This window comes from Bombus affinis, chromosome 4, assembly GCF_024516045.1.
Source record: "Bombus affinis isolate iyBomAffi1 chromosome 4, iyBomAffi1.2, whole genome shotgun sequence".
NCBI classification, from domain to species: Eukaryota; Metazoa; Arthropoda; class Insecta; order Hymenoptera; family Apidae; genus Bombus; species Bombus affinis.
The window spans coordinates 10,473,456-10,497,290 of NC_066347.1; the positions used below are offsets into that span (position 1 = coordinate 10,473,456).

General features: G+C 38.8%; 1 protein-coding gene across 7 annotated transcripts in view; it reads left to right on the forward strand.

Annotated features, from left to right (window-relative positions):
• The window catches only part of LOC126915260 (teneurin-a), a 695,244-nt gene that overhangs the window by 451,595 nt on the left and 219,814 nt on the right, over positions 1–23,835 (forward strand). For all 7 annotated transcript variants that reach the window (XM_050719759.1, XM_050719762.1, XM_050719761.1 and 4 more), the window contains one exon: positions 5,840–5,915. In XM_050719759.1, the coding sequence (XP_050575716.1) occupies positions 5,840–5,915 (76 nt within the window). The remainder of the gene's footprint in view (positions 1–5,839; positions 5,916–23,835) is intronic.

A 23,835-nucleotide genomic window follows, 5' to 3' on the forward strand; every position in this document is an offset into this window, starting at 1 on the left:
TTCAGAATCGTTTTTCAGTCGGCAATAACATTCCAGGGAAAAAGCAGCCACGTAAAGCACTCCTCCTTCGCGAGCAACCGAACGCTTCCCAACGAAACAAACTACCAATGACGACAAAAATCACTTCTCTACCACTGGTCAAAGGAAAGTACGAAATATCGAAGCACTGTTTGATTGGTTCTAGCTATGTTCTTCGTTCTATTGCCATGATTGCGCGATCTGTATGAGCTCTATGTACAATAATGTACATGTAAGGCATGTTAAACAAACAGAAACGTAAAATAAATTGCAGAAATATTGTATTTCAACGAGGAAACTTCGATATTCAGTCTAAACTGAATTATATCTTTGCAGAAATTGCAGATACACTTTTATACGTAAGCGTGTAAATCTGATGGCTAAAAGAAAGCTCATTCGTTGAGCACTTTCACTTAACTTTGTACCTCTTCGTGTAATTCTGAGCGCTTATATATTTAACGATTTCTTATTCCAGCTATCATTTACAAATTAATTGCAAATCGCACAAATATCGAGGTTTGTTAGTATGGCATGTCTGTCATACGATTGAACAACCAGCGTTGGACTAAGAATTGCTGGTACTTCATCAAAAGATGTTTTTTGCGGCTATGTAGTTTTTATTTGTTAGAGGGCTTACATTCTTTGATGTAATTGAGACTGTCTTACATTTTCGATTTATATACGTTTTTAGTGTCCATTTGCCGAGAATGAGAGCTCCGGGCACTCTCTTGTCGTATTATGTGAAACGGGATTGAACGAGTGAGCAGGAAGCTGGAGAATTAAAAAAAAAAAAGCAACTTGAGACTGATAATACTGAATCGCATTATAAGTTTCACGCATGTACTTAAGGACTCGTTGTCGGTAGTTTTTGCGCGGCGTTACGACTGTTTACGTGCGTGAAATGGCCGGTGACCGCGTGTCTGACGCGCAACAATTTATGCTCGTTGTTACAAAGGGCAGCGCGTTCTAGCTCGATCTGTCACAGTGTCTCTCGCGTGCAACGATCAAAGCCTTTGATCTCGACCTGGACCCTCCGTCTGCAAATGACGCCGTAATTTCGATCGCAGCTGCGAAGGTACGTAAGGTTCAGTAGTTCTACATTCCTCTGATCGGTCCTCTATCGGTTCGCGTAACAAACATCTCGCGATTCTGACAATGGACTCCTCACGCCGCGTTACGTCTTTGCGTCCACTTACGCGCTGCTTTGAGAGTGAAATGTGTTTGACTGGATTGTTTGATCCCTATAGAATGGCCAGCATGATTTGTGACATTATCGAGAGACAGCTGTGGCTGACAGTGTCGACTAGAAATGACAGTTTCACCTGGAATATGTATTATAATTGACCATATTATTTTTCTGCAAATACTCGCAATACGTAGCTTTCTGCTTGCTTCACTATCAATTATACGTTTTTCAATTTCTCAAATAGAAAATAAAATGAGCAAAGGTTAATTTGTAGCTAGATCTAGTAGAATCCAGTAGAAATTCAAGTATAACCTTAGGTGCAAGTTTGGAAGACCTTCTCATATCAAATGTTTCATGATTTCTGAACAAATTAAATCGTTGAACAAAGTAGCAAGGTTAAGGTCAGTTGTTCGATTCGTTATTTATCGAAGGTCGAAGTTATCGCGACTGAATATGTCAAATAATCGATCAAAAAAAAAAAAGATGACCACGATCAGTAGAGTCAGCGCAACGTGCAAAACTATGCCAGGTTGGTAACTACTGCGTGTGATTTGCATAAGCAAATTTTACGCGGCATAAATGTTTCAGCGAGTCGTAAATTGGATTAAGCAGACTCCGTGGAAATTAGCCGTACAGTTTTTAGCCAGTGCAGCGATGCTGCCTTCGCGGACTCGAGATGTTTGCTAAGATCGTGTTTGTTAAGTCAGCGTGCTCGCGCGTACGCACAACCTGCTTCCCAGGTTTGCTCTTCATAGTTCGTAAATTCTCGCCGTATGAAAGAACAATATCAGGAACAGTACGTGCACATGATCTCGCGATTAGTGAATGTGCAGTAGTAGCTGGTACGTACGCGGTATGTACATATATCATCGAATATAGCGAACATTCTGTATATAACGATATACAGTATGAGATATCTCACATAAGTATGCTGATTAGAGATACGAAGCAAGTTTGTCTTGGTCCATTACCAACCGGCAAGGCTTTAGCAGCGTTAAATTTTTAAACAAATTTGCAAAGGATACTGTATCGTGAAAATTAATAATGCTAGTCAGAATTGAAAATAAAATTTATTATATCTGTTAGTTTACTCTGAAGACTGTTTGAACATTTACCATATGTAAAATTGTTATAAGATAAATTGTACAGGAATTAAAACGAATTGCGAAACAACTGCACCTCCAAGATATTAGAAAACAACCAATGCGTACGAACGCGATGAGTTGTTAGTAAACACGAGCAGGCTGTGAACACAAGGGAGTAGTATAATTGCACTTTACAGCTGCACGAATGGTCCAGTTGCATCGGATAGCTTGTGCAGTTCTTATCATAGGACTGTTCGGTACACACGTGTGACTTGAAAGTCAACACGAGGGCGAAACAATCGATATGCACGTTCATTGTAATATCTACTCAAATAACAAACAAGATATTTCGTTGGAAATACATGTTTGACAGGTGTTATCTAGATGGTCAATTCTGACTCACATACTTCAGTCAATGTGGTACCAATAGTCTTTAAAATCAAGGTCATTTGTTCATCGCTGTAGAGATCACACTGACTTATTTTGATCGTAATCGAAATAATTCATATCATTGGTTGATAATATCGTAAACAAAGTTATATACAAATAATACGAATAGAGTAGCTTATTCATTTAGAAGTCTAAAGGAACGTCAACAAAATATTATTTGCTAGTAGTAATATTTATTCTTCCAAAGGATATCTATTTTTTATTGTTAAACATCTATTATTGGATATCTCGTATTTACGAATATGGATCAAATAATTTTTTACTTCTCTATTTACGAAGTTTCATTAAAATCTGGGAGTAAAACATTTTATGCGATTCTCTTGTCAAATATTTTCTCTCATTCCAGAATACGAATAAAATTTTTCGAATAATATTATGTGCTCTATCCTCTGCACAGAATTCCACATTTTATTTCCAAATAACCTTCTATCTAGCAGTATATTATTTCCTTGTCAAATATTTTTTGTCATTCATAATATTATGCGCTCCATCGTCTATGTAAAACTTGATATTTAATATTCGAATAATTTTCAAACGTTCGATAATTTCCATACATATCCTTGTATAGACTAGTCAAATTTAAGAACGTCCTTGTCCAGCAAGATGGCGCGCGCGCGCGCACAAGTATTCTGCTCTTGGTAGTTCGTAAATCCTGGAGATTCGAAAAGAACAATATCGCGACGACGATTCGTCATGCTGTTGTGTACCGAAGCGTGCCCTGAGGATCCAGAGAATTTCGTAAAAATCCTGGAACGCGAGGACAGTGACGAATTGCCGGGCAGATAAAGGGGCGAAAGACGTCTTGAAACAACCTTGCCTCCGGTCCGATGAAGACGAAACTTTGCTGCGTCGAAGCGCAAGAAGGAACGTTAACCTCCTTTCTTCTGTTCGCTAATGACTCGCCGTTCAGCTTCAGTAATTTTTTTCTTTCTCCAACCAAACTTCTTTGTTTCTTTTTTTTTCTTCTTCCTTTTTTCTATCCCCTGGTTTCAACGTTTGGTTTAATTGGTAATTTCAAGAAGAGACTTCAGACTTGAACTCTGGTATTCTATTCTTCTTGTGATGGGTGATGGCTGATGTGTTTAGGTGTTTGCAGGAATGATTTCATGAAAATCTTTTTTAACTCGCAAAGTTCATAACGATTGATACGTTACTTAAGATCATTATAACTTCACAATAATGATTTATGCGTGTATCTTCTAATGCTTGACGCATTACCCATTACTTTCTCCGCATAAACAAAGAAACAATCTACCTAACCTCACCACGCCGTCCTAACCTCCAAAATCAGTTCCACGCAAGCACTGGTGTTACCACTGAACTCTACGTAATTTAGAGTTCAGTGGGTGTTACCGATCGAGGAACGAAAGGTGAGACGATCGATTTAATCCATGGAAAGCGTTTATGGTATTCTGAAGACAAAAAGTGCAGCGGCTGATTTGGTCCGATCGATGGAAGGACGTCAGTAACAGCTACATTAGTTATGAAGTCATTAACTATACAGATAAAGGGAACGTCGGTTCGCGATGTTCCACCAACTAGAATATGCATGACATTTCGAGCCGCTGTTGGCTTCCTGGGACTGTGCATGAAGGAGGGCAGAATTGAATTGCAACGTCAGACTGACATCGACCGGGAAAGAAGGCTTAAAAATTAACCAACAGATCCGACTCTCGGTGCGCTAATACGCGTTTCGATGCAGATTTCGTGGCGCTGTTGTTGCTTTTCTTGGTTATATCGATGTACCTCGTGTTTAATAATATGATGCTTTATGCTCAAATGCATATAGTACTTCTTGCTTCGAATGTAAAGGCTAAGGGAATTTTGAATGACATTGGATGCTAGAAACCGCTATGCCAAGGATTATAGTATGTATAATAAATAAGCGATATGTATTCGTTTATGTGCGTTGACATCAAAGAATATTAAAGAAGTATGAAGAGATGTTTGTAGATAAAAATTATCTGGGGATACTTTCACAGCTCTGTGCTGTAAGGTATACTTTTCGTTTGATGTTTCGTAGATTCCAATATATTAATATTATTCGTTGAAGAGGATGATATAGGTTTCTACGAACGGTGAGTGAGGTTAGGAAACTTGATGGAATCCTAACCTCCATTCTCTACATTGTGCTTCTTTATTATATCATACTAAAATGGAAATATTTCTGTAAAATAAATAGAATCTTAACTCTCAACTGTCGAATGACATTTCGGGGGTGTTATTGTACACTAATGATATAGGAAACCTATGTTGAACCTAATCTATAAGAAGAAGCAAGTACACCCTTAGAACCGTCTGCGTAAGCTCGTAAGTAACCGCGGAACTATAATTCGTGAACACTGGGGTAAAAGTCTGGCGACTCGTATCTAATAAATTCAATTATCTCGTGGCGGCAACGTAGGTCAAGTTGCTGCTACTAGCGGAGATCAGCCGCTATGTCGTAACTTCTGACGCTTGCCCCCGCTAACAAGACGCTAGTTACGTGGTCGTTACTTTTACGGAAGTTGCTCGTTGTTAATCTATAACGGCGGAAACGCTGGCCAGCGTCGGGTTTCAGTTAAGCAGCTGATTTTCTTCGCCTCGTTACCGGCCTCGTTACATTTCAATCGAGCCAATTCTGCGCGCCATAACGCGAGAAATTGTACGTCGCTGCACTGGTTAAATTGTCATATAGTTCGCCAGCAAATCAAAGACGAGCTTTCCTAACTTGCTCGGATTTCTAAATTAAGCTCTATATTATTTAACGTTTAGAATGGTAAAATATATTTACAATGGATTGTATTTAGGGAAGTTGGTATTTTAGAATTCAGAAGGGAAGGTTCAGAAATTTACAATACAACAGGTGGATCTATCGTGGACTATACACCCACCGATAATAGTTAAATTATAGACTGGTTAACTGTACAACAAATCACGATATGTATTTTTCAATTCACCATAAAATTACTAATTTCTACTCTTTCGTCGATCCTATGTCTATAAATTCAGCTCTCAACATTCCCAAAACTCCGCAAAACAGTCCCAACATTCACAAAACTGTTCACCTGAATTAGTTACAACAGGATGGATTAAGCACGTTTCCGTTTGTTTGTTACAGAGTACTTGATGTCAGGGAATCCACGGAGCTACCCGGCCCGGTCCCCAGGGGTCGCTTCCACTCCGACCGTAACCAGGTAAGTGGTAGTAGGAGGTAGACGCGACGAATTTCCCACGCGAGATCTCGATCGAGAGCGTCGCCCGGCGCATCCATATTCGAGAAGGCAATAACACAGATTTCCGCGTAAGCCAGATCGCGTAAGCGGATTTTTCGCGCGGCCGCCAACAAATCCACGAGACTTATCGGTTTACCTAGTTGCCGGATTTCGCATGGTTGAATTAAGCCACGAAAAATCGACCGTGCTGTTGACTCTGCTTCGGAAACGCGTCCCTCGATCCGTCCCAGGAACATGAAATCAACCGACTCTTCTCTGCTTCACCGTTACGATCGATCCAATACGAATCATTTACGATTTTTCGCGAAACACGAGCGGCAATTTGAAATTGATTTGGCGTAGGAGGCGCAGGTGTACTTCGGACAGTCGATTATAGAATTAAGTTGCTTTCAAACTGGTTCTTTTCGTCCTCCCCCCCCCCTTTTTTTTTTTTTTTTTTGTCAGAATTCTTGGTGGGGCGTGGTGAGATCAGTTTTTGTTTGATCTATTAAAATACACTATTTCTTCATTAAGATGAAAGAATCACGAAAGAATATACAGAATATACAGAAGGCGGTCACGAAAAAAAAGATTGTTCGCAAATAATCTTCACTTGTGTTAAATGTTCGTTGTCAACTTGTTAAAGCAATAGCGTTGTCGAAATGTATTCTGAAAAGAAAAACGCTACTTGGCAGGAGAGGTTCGCTATCGACTGAAGAAGAGGAAAGAACACTTGCCGTGACCGTATGGAAGAACATTGTCATTGATTTATTAAAGTGTCTCAACGTTTTATACTATATCTCAAATATATTCCAAGATACAAATGGTACAATGCTCGCAAATAGTTGTACTTATCTAAAATAAGTTTTGTCCTGTGGCTGTATAAACTATTATTCGTTTGTTACTTTATCTTATATTTTTTCTCTCCTGCCTAAAGTATGAATATACTGTCACTTGGATATATCGTACATATCAAATGATATTTCCGTGAGCCACTGTATATCCTATCCTACAGGATACTACAGTAACGAAGAAGAAAAACTAGCGAATAGTCAACATAACAGCATTCAGGGATTTGATGTTAATTTAACGCCAGACGCGTCCACCTCGTTCAACACTTGGCTGGTCTGTAATACGAGCTACGATATTAGCGACGTGAAAACAACGGTATCGAACCGCAGAAGTGCCATTATCCACCGCGAGGCTGTCGTTTACTGTCTCTCTAACGATTACAAATCTTTGGCTGGCCACTTTCGGCAATTAGCGAGTCATTAACGGTTCCCTGAGCTCGCGTTCGCCCTGCCAATAAAACCGGCGCACGAAACCAACGCGACAATTTCGAATTCGCCAACGGCGATTCTTCCAAACTCTGGTGGCTCGTGGAATTTTAAAAGAATGGAGAAGTTGAGAATATTCAAATCATTCGGTTGAATAGAGCTCGAACGTGATCGGAAGAGCAATAACCGCGAATAAAATTATCGACGAACGGACAGGGACGACGATTCGAAGACATTTCGATTCAAATGAATCGAACTTTTAAAATATTTAGTACATCGTCCTGTGGATCTCCCCTCCATTTTATAGGGTGTCCTTCTTTCTTTGCTTTCGTAGATTTGTTCGTCGTTGACGATGCATATCGAATTAAGCCGCTATTTATTTTGTGCCGTTACTTTTATTGCGCTTCGAGTAGATTTATTGGTTTCTTTTTTTAGATTTCTAGGGTACTTTTCCTTAGGAAAATTGATGGAAAACTGCCGAGTAAGAATTTTAGTGCGTAATATTGTAGCTTTAAAAATAGTGTAGAAGAGTTCAAAGTTTGGTTTTATTAATATTTTTATTATCATATATTTATTAGTTACGTTTTATCGTATGAGAATAAATATTCGTGCACTGAAATAAATTCTCGGAACTCTATGTTCTATGCTCTGGAATCCGGAATATAGTACGTTGATCAATTGATATTAAAATTTAAGGTTCTGAAACGTTAAGGGGTTAAAAATTATCATTTATATACTACTTTTATGTTATTTTTAGCCGCTGAACACGGTAGGAAAGTTTGTATAGAAACCTGTGGGATACTCCGTATACGCATTTGGAATATTCCAATAATCGAAGCTGCAGCATATAATATTATATACATATAATGGAAACGTTCCAATGCATTAAAAATAGAGGATCATTGAGTAAATATTAGTTCGATGCGTATATGAAATATACGTCGTTTCTTTGAATTTGATGGGTCAATGCCGCTCATTAAATTTTGTCATATCGTCACACGTTATCAGCCAAGTTAAGAAATATGAAATTTATTCTGACATATATATATCGAATTTTAATGAGTTTTGTAATAGCCTTCATTATCAAATTTCATAAATAAAGTGCACATGATATTTAACAACGTATGAGAATGTTATTTCATAAATTATTTTATAAATATGATAATTTTTTACAAATTTCATAATTTTATCAGCCATATAAATCATTATATACAATATATATATATAGACAAGCATGAAAACAAATTAATTAATTTCCTTCTTTGTTTGATAAACAACGAGCTTAATTTAGTCTCTTAAAAAGTTGTTTAATGAAAAACAAAAGTTCGTGCAGGGCGGCGTGCATGATTTTCCACTGGATGTACAAATTTCGTATTCTTATTGTTTCGCTGATATTTCACAGAAGAGTAATAGTCCGAGAGGAATGAATTTGCGCGGCGTTTAAGTGATATTTAAGTACGACTTAATGGAGTTATACTCGCGATTAAACGGATGCAGCGTGAAACGAGGTCACAGCCGAATGATTCTGAGCAAACCTGTTTAATCGTGCGGTTTATGTACTTTTTTTCAACCAGAGAAACGACGCGAAAAATGATCCCTTCTCGTGTAATCGAACTCGTCGTTCCAATCGATTAAATATTAATTCCCACTTTTCGACAGTCTCCCACAATCCAAAAATAACCTAGTTTTATGGAACAGAGTAAATTTCGAAATATTTGTTCGAATGTAACGAATACTCGGAAGAGAGATAATAACAAAAAGTTATAAATATGGAAAAAGAAAATATACGTACCAGTAAAAAAAAAAAAACAAATTCAACTTAGATAACCGTTACCAATAACGTGATATAATCCGTATAGAGTTCCAATGAACCATTCACGATTTCACCCCCTATACATCGGCCATTTCTGCTCCACAATATCCAGCTCCATTATTCGATCCACTAGGTTCACCAAAAACCATCTACGAAAAGCATTCTCTGGTCAAATTAAATTCCGTTCCTTCCAGCGATATTCGTAAATCGAGTGATGCCGTAAAAACATCGGTCCCGAATCTCGATGTCTCGTGGCTCCATCTGCGCGGTGAATAATTCCAACAGCGAACTCGCGAAACTTTCTTTTTTTTTTTTCTTCCCCCTCGTTCCAACACGAAAAATAGTTGGGCCATCGTCGAACAATGGCGGCCTTTACCGGCCTCCCCTGACTCTCGTACATTTTTTTTCCTTTCCTCTCTTCTTCGGAGACGCGTTCCAGCCGGGGTTGAAACGTCGAAGAGAGGAAAGGCCATCCGTGTCACCGGAAACGACGGGTCAGCGAGACGGAAGGTACTCTGTTGCTGAGGCAACCGGCAGCCGAAAGGACACACGCGTGTCCCTCGCCAAAGGTTTCATCCTTCCTCCCGCTGTTCCACCGCATCCGTCGGTCCTAACCTCACTTCGTGTCTCTTTTTTTCTCTCCACCGCTTTCGTAGAACGTGGATCGTTAACGACTCTCGCTGTTCAAGCCAGAGAGTGGTAATGATCATTGATGGTGTCTTTCGTGCTGCGAATTCCTTTACAATTCTTCCTTAGAATTTGCTTGATCTTGACGACTAGAAGTTTGCTAAGATATATTAATGCGATTCGCAAGTCAAACTCTCGCTGCGAGGATAGGTTAGGTGAAGTCTAGCTGAGAAACGGATTTTACGTGGCTATTTCACATAGGGTGTTTCCGAAATCCCCCTGCTGTAACCCAGAAGAACGTGATTCTGTACGTAAAAGTCGATGATGTAGGAAAACGTTTGTCTCGTACGACGTACTTCGTTTTTGCGTACAAACCTTTTCATTGTTTCGCTGTCTAGAATCGTTTCATATATTTTCGGATATATTTTGTATAATTTAAGAAAGGGATTATGTATCGAATGACAGAACTTGGAAATAAAATATTATTCGTTAATTAAGTATGCAAAACCTTGTAAAATAACGCAACGTGTTTTGATGCGTTATTATCCTTTCCAAACAATGGCGCAGCCATACTTTGAATACGAACGAGTATATTCGCGTTTTACAGGAAGGTAAACACATTGCTTCGTGAGAATAAACACGTTGCCGCCAAACCGCCTGCACGTATTTACGTAATTCGTTATATTATTTCAAGAAGTATTTCTTTACCTCTGTCGGTTTTATACTACAAATGGTTTCTTCTAACTTCTCTGCATAAGCTGCACGCAATAGCTAAAATACCTTTGAAATTTACCTCCTCTTAAAGTTATTCACATACAACAAACATCATCGAAGTTAAGTTAAAGAACGAAGTTTCCTGTTAGCTTTCGAAAACTTTCGTCTACGGAAAATTGCCAGTGTTTAAATTGTGTATCGAGTTTGTATTGGTATTCACATTTACACGATACCAAGATGAGACATTTTAGATTTGCAAAATTCAGAGGATAATTTCCAATATAGACATCTTCTGTTTCAATACGGTCGAACGAAGGCAATCGTCGTTAGCACTTATCACATATTAACTGAAGCAATTTCGCTAAAAGAACCTCCGTCCGCACTCGATCGAAAGTAAAGCCTTTGGATTCTTCTCTTTTCCCGATCGTTGCCGCACCTTATCCATCTTTATCTCCTCGATATCGTTCCTCTCGAGACTCCTGACTGGTGGAGTCTTCGCAAAACAAAAACAAAGACATACTCGTTATTGTTCGAAGAGAAGGAATGTATCGAGGAAAATGCTTCGCTTATTTATCAGTGTTTCGCTACTGCACGTATAAACCATCTAAACGTTACGTTTCATACATATAAAACTGTTCCACAGCTTTTAATCTTCTTGTAGGTTGAGTTTTAATCCGAATGCGACAATTATTCATTATTATTATTATTGTACGCTGTTATTTTTATTTATTAGGTGTTACGATCATGTAACATATATCAAAGGAATAACAATATTTTTCTGATACTTTTTCTCTTCCTTCTCATTGTGATTTTTTAAATACCAGAATATTCGGGTTGTCAGTGAATTTTTATAGTATAAAATTTAGCGAAACCATTTAATTGGAGACTCACTTCTACGCGATTTGTATACATTTTAAAATAAATTACAGTTTAATGTAAATACACAGTATTCGTGCTCCTTGTATGATAGAGAGGGAAATTTTCGAAAAATATTTTCAGTAATAACAGAATACATATGCAATGATATTCGTAACGTTCAAATTTGAAACGTAAATAACTGGAAACGAAACACAAGCATCGGACGCAATGAAACTCGCGGAATTTCGAATTTCGATGTAGCAAAACTTGCCACGGTGTAATATTTTTGGAACAAATAATGTTGAACCTGCTCATCGTGGATACAAAAGGTCATGACGATACCGATGGCCGCTATAGTATCGAAGGGCGTACGACAACCATCGATGTTTTACACGAGATCGTGAAATTATGAGGCGCGACGATAAGGCTTCCAAAAGATTTATCGTTAGATACCATCGTGACAGTTTACCTTTCTCTACTGACTTCCCTTTTTAATCGATATCCGCTGCACATTCCTCCAGAAGCTTTTTGCTTTGTCGAAGAATTTCTTCGACTCTCCCAACAAATGATATTTTGGAAGTATGTAATACACAAGGAAATATCGTTTTGTTCTGGTAAACTAGATTTATAAACAAAAAACAAGTGTTTAAAGTTATACATTCACCTATATAATTACAATAAATATTTAATCGTGAATTTAACAGAGATTTTAAATCGTAAATAGTTTCCATTCGAAGGCTTCGTTTAAATTGATTCAAGTAGAATCGGTCAGGTAGAGCTTAACGTCTGTGTCATGCATACGAACAACGTTATATAAATAATAATAGTTACTAGAAAACAAATTCATAAGAATTCTACCGGATGTCTGGACCTCCTAAAAATGTCCCTCGGCTATCTACTTGAAGTTCCAGTCTGGCGTCACCTATAGTCAAGGGGTTAATCCCCCCAGACGTCTTAATCTCGGCCTCAATTCACGTGACTCCAACCCTCTTCAGTTCCTCTATCTGTTTCCCTTCTTCTTACTCAGTTTTCCAGCTTTTATGCTTGCGTCGAATGCAGTAACAAAAAGGATCTTACGCTTTTCACGAGACGCAAAACGCGCCCGGGCCCTTATTTTTCTTCTCTCTTCGCTTCTTTATCCCCACCTATCCTTCTTCAAGGTGATGGAGGTGGGAAAGGGGACGTCTCTTTGGTTAGTATGCTCGAAGAAACACGACCGTAATTGCGTTACAATATCCCCATTGTCGTTGTCGTGGTTGTTGTTATTGTTATTCCGCAGGATTGTAACGTGTAATTCACAATTCAAGCCTCGCTTGAAATTCGTCGGGGGTAATTGAGCAGAATGTGGCGTTGTGGCTTGTATGGAAGCAAGGAGTTTTTAATGTACGCGGCAGGAAATTTTTTTTTCTTCTGTTTCCTCAGTTGTTTCGTTACTGAGTGGGAAATGGTGGTAGGGGATGCTGGGAGACGGCTGGTTTGTTACTTTTCTAGGACTCAGGTTGATTGCGATTCTTTGAAACTTTGAAATTTCCACCATTCTTCGACAGCTTTACGGCTTCGTACGCGGCACCTTCGGCTTGCTAGACCCGCCACGCATCTAATCTAATTTAAAATTAAGATTAGAATATTCCCTCGAATCATTATAACAGTGTATTTTTGTCAAACCATCCCTACGAAATAATTCTTTCAAAAAAGCCACGTTAGGACGTTTAACAGCGAAACATAAACGCAAGGAATTTTCGCTGAACGAGAACGACACTTAACATGAGTCTAATCCAAGTAATACGACAATTCTGAACAGACCAAAACTTTTACCAATTTAATCTTGATCACACTCGCGTATTGTCATCCGGACTGTAACATTTCCAGGTTAAAAGGGTAAAACAGACCAAACGCGTTTTCCAGAGGTTAGCAGAACTGAGAACGAATGGGGCCCGTGAAAAAGAAGAATGCCAGGGCCACAGCTAACACGACACTGGCACCTGTGTTAATAACAATCCGCGTGCGCGTGCGTGCACGTTCGCGTGACACCGTGTGATACCGCGACGATAATATTTTTTCAGCAGCGGGCAGCCTCTTGGTCGGTTTACACGGCACAGGGCCCGTGTAAAATTTCACGCGTAAATCCGTGACAAGGGAACGTAATTTCGGCCACGACCATGATCGATATCGCGCGGCGAGAAATAGTCCTGAACAGATCGTAAAATCGCAAAGCCGAGTTCTCGCGTGCTCGCTGATTAAAAGTCGCCGGGTTCTGACCAGGTCATTTTAGAATTCGACCTGGAAATGTTTGTCTGCTCTACTGTGACCATGTAAGGGTCGCTGATCAAAACAGCGGAATACGCCCTTATCGAGTTTGTGGTAAATTAAGAAAGAAAAATTATTAATTAAATACAAGTTAAATTTTGTCTTAACAATATGGTGATCGGTTAGTTTCGATTGGAATTTTGTTTATATGTAGTCACATCATTTTACACATTGCAATATCACAAAGTGAAATATCACCGGTTGTCATAGCCTTAATGTCGTTCACATTTTGAAAAGCTTTGGAACTATATATTGGGTTGGCAACTAAATGATTGCGGATTTTGTCATTAGGTGGTAAGCACTTTTAATTAGAAAGTTTTATATTCTTCTTGCACATATCTGTTTAAAACTTGAACAGCTTAATTGTTTAAGTCACTATTAACCCATTTTTAAATCAAAGAATGGCATTCGCTGTTGTAAACGCGTTAATCTATATTCTTTTCTTGGTGCAAAGGTTACTGACCTCTATTCTTCAAATTCGGGACAGCCGTCAGCGTGGAATCGTGCGGGTTAATTTTCGTTTTGCGAAACTTTCTGTCATATTGGTAATTTAAATTCGTAATTAAACAACTTCCGCAACTAATCGTTAATTACGTGGCGCGGCACAATAAAACTTCTTAATCAGGATACCGTACAAAAATTAACGCGTCCGCGTTGACGGGTGTCGTGGCCGTCGGAAACGGAAACGCAAGACGAGCACGTCGCGTGAAAATGTTCCTTTTCTACCCTCCACTTCTTTCGTCCTGAGGGGAAAATTAATGTGCCATGTTAAGAAGATATTCAAATGTGGCACCGAATCGACGGTAATCGATCTTGACGTTGCCAAACATCTTTCTCTTCATAAACTTCTAACATAAAAGATTATTTTATCATTTTGACTCGTTTCGTGCTACAAAATCTTCATAGAAATGAGGTATTTATTTATTCATGCTTCAGAACATCACATATTCAGGAAATATTTTATTGATACACAATTAATGCGTACGTAATTAATCGCTCATAGTATACGAATTTTTAATGATACAATCGTAGTATTATTACTACTAGACTGTGAATATTTATACAATTTCACATTTTCATGGGCATATCTGAAACAATATAAAACCTAGACAGATATTCTCCTCGTCATTATCATAACAAGCACTTCAATATTTTATGAATTTTTTCATTATATCCATTTTTTAATCTTTGATTTTTCCATAAATGTATAAAAATCTGCAGTCTAATTATTCCGCTACATGTTGAGTTAATGATTACTGGCATCATATATAGCTCGTTATTCGTTAATTTGATCAAAAATGTTCTATACGAGTCACATTATAAATACATTAAAATCCACTCTACATATACACACATCGTATAGTTAATGCATATACTCGTTGAGCTTCTATTTTCGCGTACAGACCATCGAAGCACCAGGATTTCTCGATTGCACCGGTAATTACGGCGTTGCATGTGAGATGCATCGTGATCGGGTGTCACGTGGTCCGCTGACATAAATCCTTCTTCGACAGGGTAGCTGGGACGCGTTTCGCTCAAAAATTTCCGAATGCAGAAATTTGCATCCAAAGTGACGTGGCGTTCAACAGCGCGCACACTTTTTCGTAAACAAATTCATCAAATTGAAATCGAGAAAACGAACGACGCGGAATTACCAAATCACATTTGCTTGTGGTGAAGACGCAGATTTGTTTAATTTCAACTACGGACATTTGCATTCGAACCGTAATTGAAAGATTTTCTTTCTCAATTAAAGGCAATGATCGTGGGAAATTCGACAAGAACGAAACGCAAATTAATTACTTCGTTTTGTTTAAAATTTTATAAGCCCAAACTAACCCTTACGAATGATTCCAATTTTTTTATCGGGAAACAAATCGCTTACTTGCAAACCAAAAATTTATTTATCACAACGATATAATGTAAATATAATAATACTATTTGTAACATGGTCGCTTTTTTCTTTTTTTCTGCCTTTTGAGCCGTTCGTTTAAATACATCCCTTGGATATCTTCACTTTTTTTCTTTCACCAAAATTTGAAAGTTTTGTTTTTGATTCACCGCTATTAAATATCATGGTACAGAACATAAATACTAACGTCATATATCAGCGATAGAAATTAATCTCAGTCTTGTATTGTATTTGCCACGAATCTGACAATCAACGTTTCAACCAAATCATTCTGACAACGTCAAATTTTCGAAGCCACTACGTCACGGTTAGCACAGGCATTACCTGACATTGTCAATGAGGCTATGAATACTTTGAACTGCTGTCCGATTCCCGCTTTGCCAGCCGACTCGGTTTCGCGTTTATAAAGCTCCCTCTCTCCGACCATAAACATTAATCTGCTTGAACACGCGCGCGTCTGTCGTAATTATAATTGATGGTATGTTAATTGCAATTTATGCAAAAACCTGTTCACCGCCGGAAGATATATTACGTGGTTGTTTCCGTGACCGTGGCTCGAACGTCGATGATAGATCTAATCTTTCAGACGACGGTGATTCACTTGGTGAAATTTCTCTTGATCAAACATTTCACCCTTTCCCATGAATGATGCGAATATTCTAAAATAATGAAATCGAGACTTTATTAAAGAGGAAAATGGAGAAGTCCATGGAAGAAATATCACAAATATCGAATATCGTCAATATTCCGCAGTTGTATAACAGAAAATTTTATTACAACAGAAAATACAAAATAAGTTGTAATTTATCGCGTAATACGATGAACGTTTCACTAAAAACATTCAAATGCTTTCAACAGAAATTAAAGATGACAAAGTATTCTGTCGTTTTTCCTAAAAAAACGACAAGTACTGATAAGAATGATTTTGACGAGCCCATCGATTATTGGCCATCCTAAAAAGACGTTTATTGTTTGTTGTAATCGTACTATCACAATTTCCCTGCCTATCGAAATGATTCGATGATCGCTCGAATCTTACCCCAGCACGACGCTCTTCTGGAGAAACCATTGACGTAATTAAAAAAATTGCAAAGACGTCCTTGTAACGGGAAAGAAAACACTCCATAAAAAAGTAGTCCGCTGAGAAAAGGGCACGCGAAGCGAGCAAGGCTCCAATTTCAATTATCCGCTCTCGAGGAAAACTCTATCCGACACGAGTCCTCTTGTTTTTCTTCTAATGGGCCAGCATCGAATTACCGAGATATTTATTTATCGTGAAGAGTCGCGGGTACGCAAGAGCCGAGATCAAAGCTCACGGATTTCTCTGTTCTTCTTCCTCAACCTCTCGTTTCTCAGACAACAAACTGAGGAGAAAAATGCTTCTGAATTTCAGCTGGTTAAATAATAGAAAATAGTTGATCGAGCCATGTAAATAGACTTTCGCGATACGTGAAGTTTTTGTTTTCGAGTTAGACAATTTATTGAATTGTGTTGATTGAATTTTGAAATTGAATTTTCTTAATAATTTATTAAGATTCGTACGATTTATTGATACGTTTGTATAAATTTTTATTTCGTTCTTTGCGCATCCATATTTGTTTCCGTGTGGTTGAGTACCTCAAGAGTAAAACAACTTCCTCCGTAATCCTACTAATTCGCTATTTAAATTATTCCACCATCATAATCGCCTCTAAATCTCTGTTTAGTTGCATAATACTTCTTGGATATGGATATATTCCACAAAATTAACCAGCTGCGGTAAGCTGAACGTACGCAGATTATTGCGCGTCCGCTGCCAATTATCAATAACTCATTTGCTAATCGAAATTAAACAATTTCTTCTTTTCATTTTATCTCAATTTTTTTTCACCTAAAATCCCTTGACCGTCTTCTTTCTCTTCCCTAAATCTTGCAAGCTTTCAAATCTTCGGATAATACAACGTTACTTCTAATCTCTTACTTACTAATATTATTTTCCTAAATAAGTCGATCTTGGGTTAAATTAGGTCACTTGAATTCGAACGATACCTAACGAAGTGACTTCACTTGTACGAACATCGACTTATTTAATACAAACAACCGGGAGAATACAAAATACCAATAATCGGGGGAAGAGTTCAGGAATCTTGGAAAATCAATCTGATGGTCGTTAGATTATAAACAAGACTAGACGCAGCGCGTCCTAGTAAGTTAGAAGGAAATGGCAAAATGGCGCGGTAGAAACAACGGAGGAACGAAATAAAAGGGAAAAAACAGGGCTGAGAGATTCGCGAGAACCGATATGAAATAGCAGCGGGGAGTCTGCGGCGTGCGTGGTGTACGGAAGACTCGGCGCAGTCAATATTATCGTTCGGTCGAACGTGGGGCGAACGCGAAAGAAAGCAATCGATATACCGGGACGGAGCTAACCTCGGATTCCCGGCGTTATTTTGCGATATCGTCGACTATCCGCGTAAATTTTTCTAATCCAATCCGACCGACTGGATGGCTCTTGCCGACGCCGACGATCGACGGAGACCGACAAATTTCCGGCGGCCAAATCATTTTTCTCGCCACGTTATGAACAGTCGTAAAGAAATTTGCTCCTCGGTTCGTGTTCCTCTTAATTTTGTATTTATAGCCGACGATACAGTCACGAACGAAGGTTTGCTGAGTGAACTGTGAATGGTGGACGATTTAAAAATTGACCGGCTGATTTCATTTTAAGCGACTTTACGAGGGTGTCTGACCTTTTATTTTATATTACCAAGAAGGTGGTTATTTTATTTTTCTTCGCAGATAATCCTTGTTGTTCTGATTGGTATAACAGAGTTAGCGCGATCGTGTATGGTATATTTGAAACATAATCCAAAAGAAGGGGTAGTTAGGAGTAATTAACGTAAATGTAGATTTAGATTATTAATTAAATTATAAATAAATCTTAGCTCTTGAATATGAAGACAGAATTAAATACAAGAAACGCGATATTTTTATACGATCCATATTCGCAATCGCTAAATAATAGAGCGTTCGTATGGTAATAATGTCAAAATGGCATTCTGCAAAGATACGAGGCACGCAGAAACTTTTCAAAGTTCCCGTGTCACGAAAATTCGAAGGAGAAAGAAGGAAACAAGAAAAGCTCGTTCATTTACGTTGTTCGTACAAATTCGATACACTCAGCTGTACGCTCAGCCAATCTTAAATGAACTAAAAGGATCAAATCACCGTCAGAGTTATCAATTCAGTGAAATGTAATAAGAAAAGGTGTCGTTCGTAATATTCCATACAAAATCAGATAAGCCACGAAACCACCCTCGAAACTTTTTCCCGGTCACACCCACTCGACTTAGGGCTCGACTTTAATTCACGTTCCTCTTTTTATCCTTTTTTTTTTTTCTTCCTCGAATCTCACACCGCCGCGGCCGAACTTCCAACTCGAATTATTTTCCTCGCTTCATGATTACTTCGGCGTGATTTAAATGAAAGTGAGAAGCATCGCGCGTGAGGAAAACAACCCCCTTATACCCCACTGGCTGTTCGAGATATCGCGGCGTGAGTTGCGTAGCAACAGGCCAGGGTCAAACGGAAACAGCGGCGAGAATATTCAAGCGAATCTCGAGTTGTAATAAAACTCGATTCGCCCCCGTTATAAAGATACATTAGCGACGTTATTCCGTGCTTTCGGGTATACGTTGTTTCCTTTCCCGGCGGCCATTATTCTTCCGGACAAGTGTGTTTTCTGCTCGTAACTTTCGCCACGCATTAACCGCTCGTTTCGTTACATGACGAAACGCGATATGAGAGAACGGATTTCTTCAATAGGATCTTCTAACGTCGATAGTAAAGAGAAATATCTGTAATCTTGCAAGTCTAGGCATTTATTTTTTAGCGGGTATCTTGTAATCGTTACGTTTAAAAGTTTACAAGAATCCGAACGACTCGAGTCAACGGAATAAGACGTTAGAGATGATTCTTGAACTATTGGGTTGGCAACTAAGTGATTGCGGATTTTGTCATTAGGTGGTGTTGACAAAATCCGCGATCACTTAGTTGCCAACCCAATATAACGATTGATATTATCTGACAATTGTTACGTACAGAACGTTGATAGGATGATTTCAGTTATTTTAGAGAATTGTTGCCGGTTCAGTTGATTATTTCGATAAAGATGATGATAATTTTGGCCATTATGCGACCTAGCGCTGATCAATGTGATTTTCATTTTCGAAGAGAAGATTCTAATATTAGGAAAATATGGATATCTTTAGTTTTACTATTTATTAGGTCATCCCATAAGTTCGTGTATACATTTCATGTGTCGATTTATAAACATACGGCGATAAGGGACCAATGCACTTGAAAAATGGGAAGAAGTTGTATAACGAGGGGGGGATTACATTTTTTCATGAAACTGAAAGGTATGTAAACGATCTTAACATATATAACTGCTCGAAAAACGGAACGAACTTATGGGATGACCTAATACATTAATTGTATTGCTATTTACATTTACCTAAATTTTATGCTTCCAAAATATACAATACCATCGTAATTCCGTATTATACGAAACAACAAACGTATAATACTTATGAACATTGAATCGTATCAGAAAACACTTATGTTCGGTGAACTTGGTCGTTAGATATCCCCGAGACGTTATTTCCACACTTTGGATTCGTATCGAGCCAACCAGTCACATAATATTCCTTCCATTTTTCTACACCCTCCGCAATTGATTACACGCGATGAAGCACGCTACAACGAATTCCCTCGCCCCTTGAAATCGCTTAAACCGTTCCCGCGGAACAACGAGCATAACATTGCGTAACCACCGAATACCATGAACTGGGAACGCGAGCTTTGTCGCTGAGTTCGTGGTCGGTCGGAAGGTCTCGAACGTGAAAAAGAGGGAAAGAGAGAGAAAAAGAGAAAGTGAGACTTTTAAGGGCATCGCGAAAGTTTCGAGGGAGATCGTGCGTTGTGTGTAGACAGTCGCGTCGGTGGTAGAGTGCACAATGCGTCATGGTAAATGAAGAGAAAAAACATCCCTGAACATTTAATCTACATAACCCCCTACAAATAGAAAAGATCTTGAAACCGAAACGAGTTCGTATAATGTCTTCGCTGCTCGTTGCCAAGATATCGTCTGTCTTCTTACGATCAAGTGCTCATTGCACACGATTGAACTAATGTTATTACGTTATTTGAAGAACGGAATATTCATGCTGTTTGAAGTAAAGATATAAAATCGTATACAGGAAACGTCTATAACTCGACAATTTATACGTGTTAGTCGTTAACGACTTATTGCGACAAGAGGACCAACAACGTTACGATGATATTTCTAACGTGGATATCATAGAAATAAATATTTAATTTTTAATAAAAACAAAGCTCGATCAACAGCTTTCACGGTTATTCTAAATAAATTCTCGAATAAACTTCAAGCAACGATTTTTCCATAATATTGCAAGACTATGGTTCCTGAAGAATACGAAGAAACGTATTTTCGTATCATTAGAATCACGTTATATAAAAAAGGGTGACTAATTCCATCTGGCACCCTAAATTCTATTTCCACGCGTCATTATTCCCCAGCGTTTCGATCTAATCTTCTTCAAAGAAACTCTTTTCAAGATTATCTTGTACGTTCCCTCGTTAGAATCGTGTCTTAACCCCATCCTACACTGAGACACGAATCGGACGCTGTCGAAGGGTTTACGAGCCGCCTCCAGCGGGGGCTGTCTTCTTGCCACGTCGTTAAGTCTTATTGCTTAGGTCGTGGCTTCTTTTTTCTCCGTCGAGTACGAACACCGGATCCAAATCGCAGACGTCTCGCTTACGTAGAAGAGGCTTCTCGAGACAGCCTGTTCCTGCGCTATTAGGAACAGCCCAAGGATTCGGAGAATTATTTTAAAGCCACCCTATCGTTCATAGACGAACATATCTGGAATATAACTTGTTTCGGAAGTAAAGACTCGATCGAGCAGAAAGCCATAGAAACTAACCGGAAGAATATTTCGTTCGAAGTTAACGTTCCATTGGATGTTACTTTTATTGCCGATTTCAAACAATTTCATCCATCGACGACGAGTATACTTACTTCGCGTCTATTCACTAATAACGTCAAACTGAATAATTGGAAATTCTGGTACTCGGAAAACAACGATAAACGACCAGCAATTTCAGCCTTAAACCTATCGGAGTTCCGCGCGCACGCATTCGAATATTCGTAGAGGAGCGCAGCCTGGCAATTCGGAAGAGAATTCGATTTATATTTAATACGAACGACATGTCTGGCTGGAATTAAAGCAAACGAGGCGTGTCGGTATTCGCGATGAGCTCCGCTCAGTCCTCTCTCTTGCAAGGATTTCGTTCAACGAAATCGAAAAACCAAGGGAAAATTGCCGCGGAACAAAATAAAAAAAAAAAAGAAAAAAAGAAAAGAGAAAAAGGAGTGGCGGGAGAGAGAAGAGAGAGAAAACCCGATTCACGCGAATTTCCAATGAAACTCGCTCTCTTGCCGACTGTGTGCTCGTCGAGCGCGATTTTCGTGTTTGAAACGCGATACAAGCCCGCTTGCCGAATAATTGCAACTAATAGCCGGAGGGATGGAATCGTTAATATTTTGAAATCCGAAACGACGCCCGTTGCGGATTGTTCGGTGTTGCGCGTGTAAACGTCCGTTTATGCGGGGATCGCTGAATAAATTGCATCCCGGATTACGTACATTAGACTCCTGGATTTTAAACTCGTTTCGGTTAATCGCGTCTCTCTCGCGTTTCCCACCCCCCTGTCTCTCCCGTTTTGTCCCACCCCGCCAATAGTCCTCTCACCCCGCTGTTCCTTCGCCGCGATTACAACGACCGGTTGACGTGGATTTTCGCGTCTTTTGTGCCTGTCGGTTGGACCGTGCATCTCATAACTTTGCAAATACGACTGATTCAGCTCGGTTTAAATACAATTATTATTTTAATTATTCGCCATGTCCTCGGTGGAAAACCGGGTTAAGCGCGATCTCGTTTCCTGAATATAACGCGCAGCGTTCGCCGTTGTTGTTCCGCTGGTGTAGTCATTCTCCGGACTCTTTCTAGTTAGTAATTCTACAGGGAAATAATTGGACGCGTGTATACGTGTACACTATGTGCGAAGACGAGTTATTGATATGCTTCCTTTTGTTCGGCAACGTACAGCGTGTCATCAGTTTTGACAGGCGTTTGTTATACACTGTTATACAGGTTAGATACTGACATTTTTTACAGGTAAATAAGCGATTATAGTAATTTTAATATAAATAATAGCAGAGCAAGATAATGTAAAATTGATCTGTTGAACATTCCTCGTTTACATCAGGTCAACGATTAGTAATCAAGTTGGGTAAAAATATGGAAAAATATTAGGTCGTCCGAAAAGTTTCTTTCGTTTTATAAGGAAATAATGGATACACAACATTTTTTTATCGAATTATGTATGATCCATTTTGTTTTATGAAGATAAAAATCACAATGTTCGACAGATTAGGTTTCATGTTTGTATAAGGATGCGTTGTGGTAAAAGACGTGTCTGTAAAAGAAAGACACTTTTCGGACAACCTAATAGATAGAAGGTAGTGTGTAAAAAATACGATCGCGTATAAACAAATATTAAGAAATAAAATATTCGCGTATCTGTGCCTTTGAGAGGACGAAAGACAACGTTTCAAGAAATACATTCGTTACGAATCTCTCAAAGAACGCCTTATTGGATAGGAAATGGTAATTGGGAGGATTCTACCGATGACAATATTACATAATTATTACGAGAAGACTTTGTATCTTGTCCGATAGGTGCTTTGTGCACGGTATTGCTTGTTAAATAAAATTATGCAAAGATGTGCATTGTACCGGTGGTGGAAGCACGACTGTAACGAAGGTATGTAATTAGAGACAGTCAGAAAATATTCCGTTGATTGGCAAACGCTCGACATCCGTCGACATTTTAATTGAGATTATAATGGCCATCTATGCGCTACGAGATAAGTTAGGCAATGTATTCTGTACGGGCAACGATCAAAGTGCAACGCGATTATTATACGTTGTTAGAGAAATTCGTGAAATATGTACAACTCGAAACACGATTTAAATTTTAAATGAGAACTTGTATCGCGCGGGCTCCAGGTGAAAAGGAATAAACAACAGAAAGTCTGGATAATTGCAAAAAAAATTATTTGCTTCTGCATCCTGACAGTGTTCCATAAGAATGAAATTGAAAATCGCTTAAAAACTTGCCAATTTAAAAATCTGAAACAACAGAAAGATAAAACACGCCGACAGTCATTCGTCACACAGAAACAAAAGAGCAAAACATCGAGAGAAGGGTACCACGCGCCAAGCCGTTTATTCGTCCACGTCTTTCCCTTACTTTCGTCGTCAA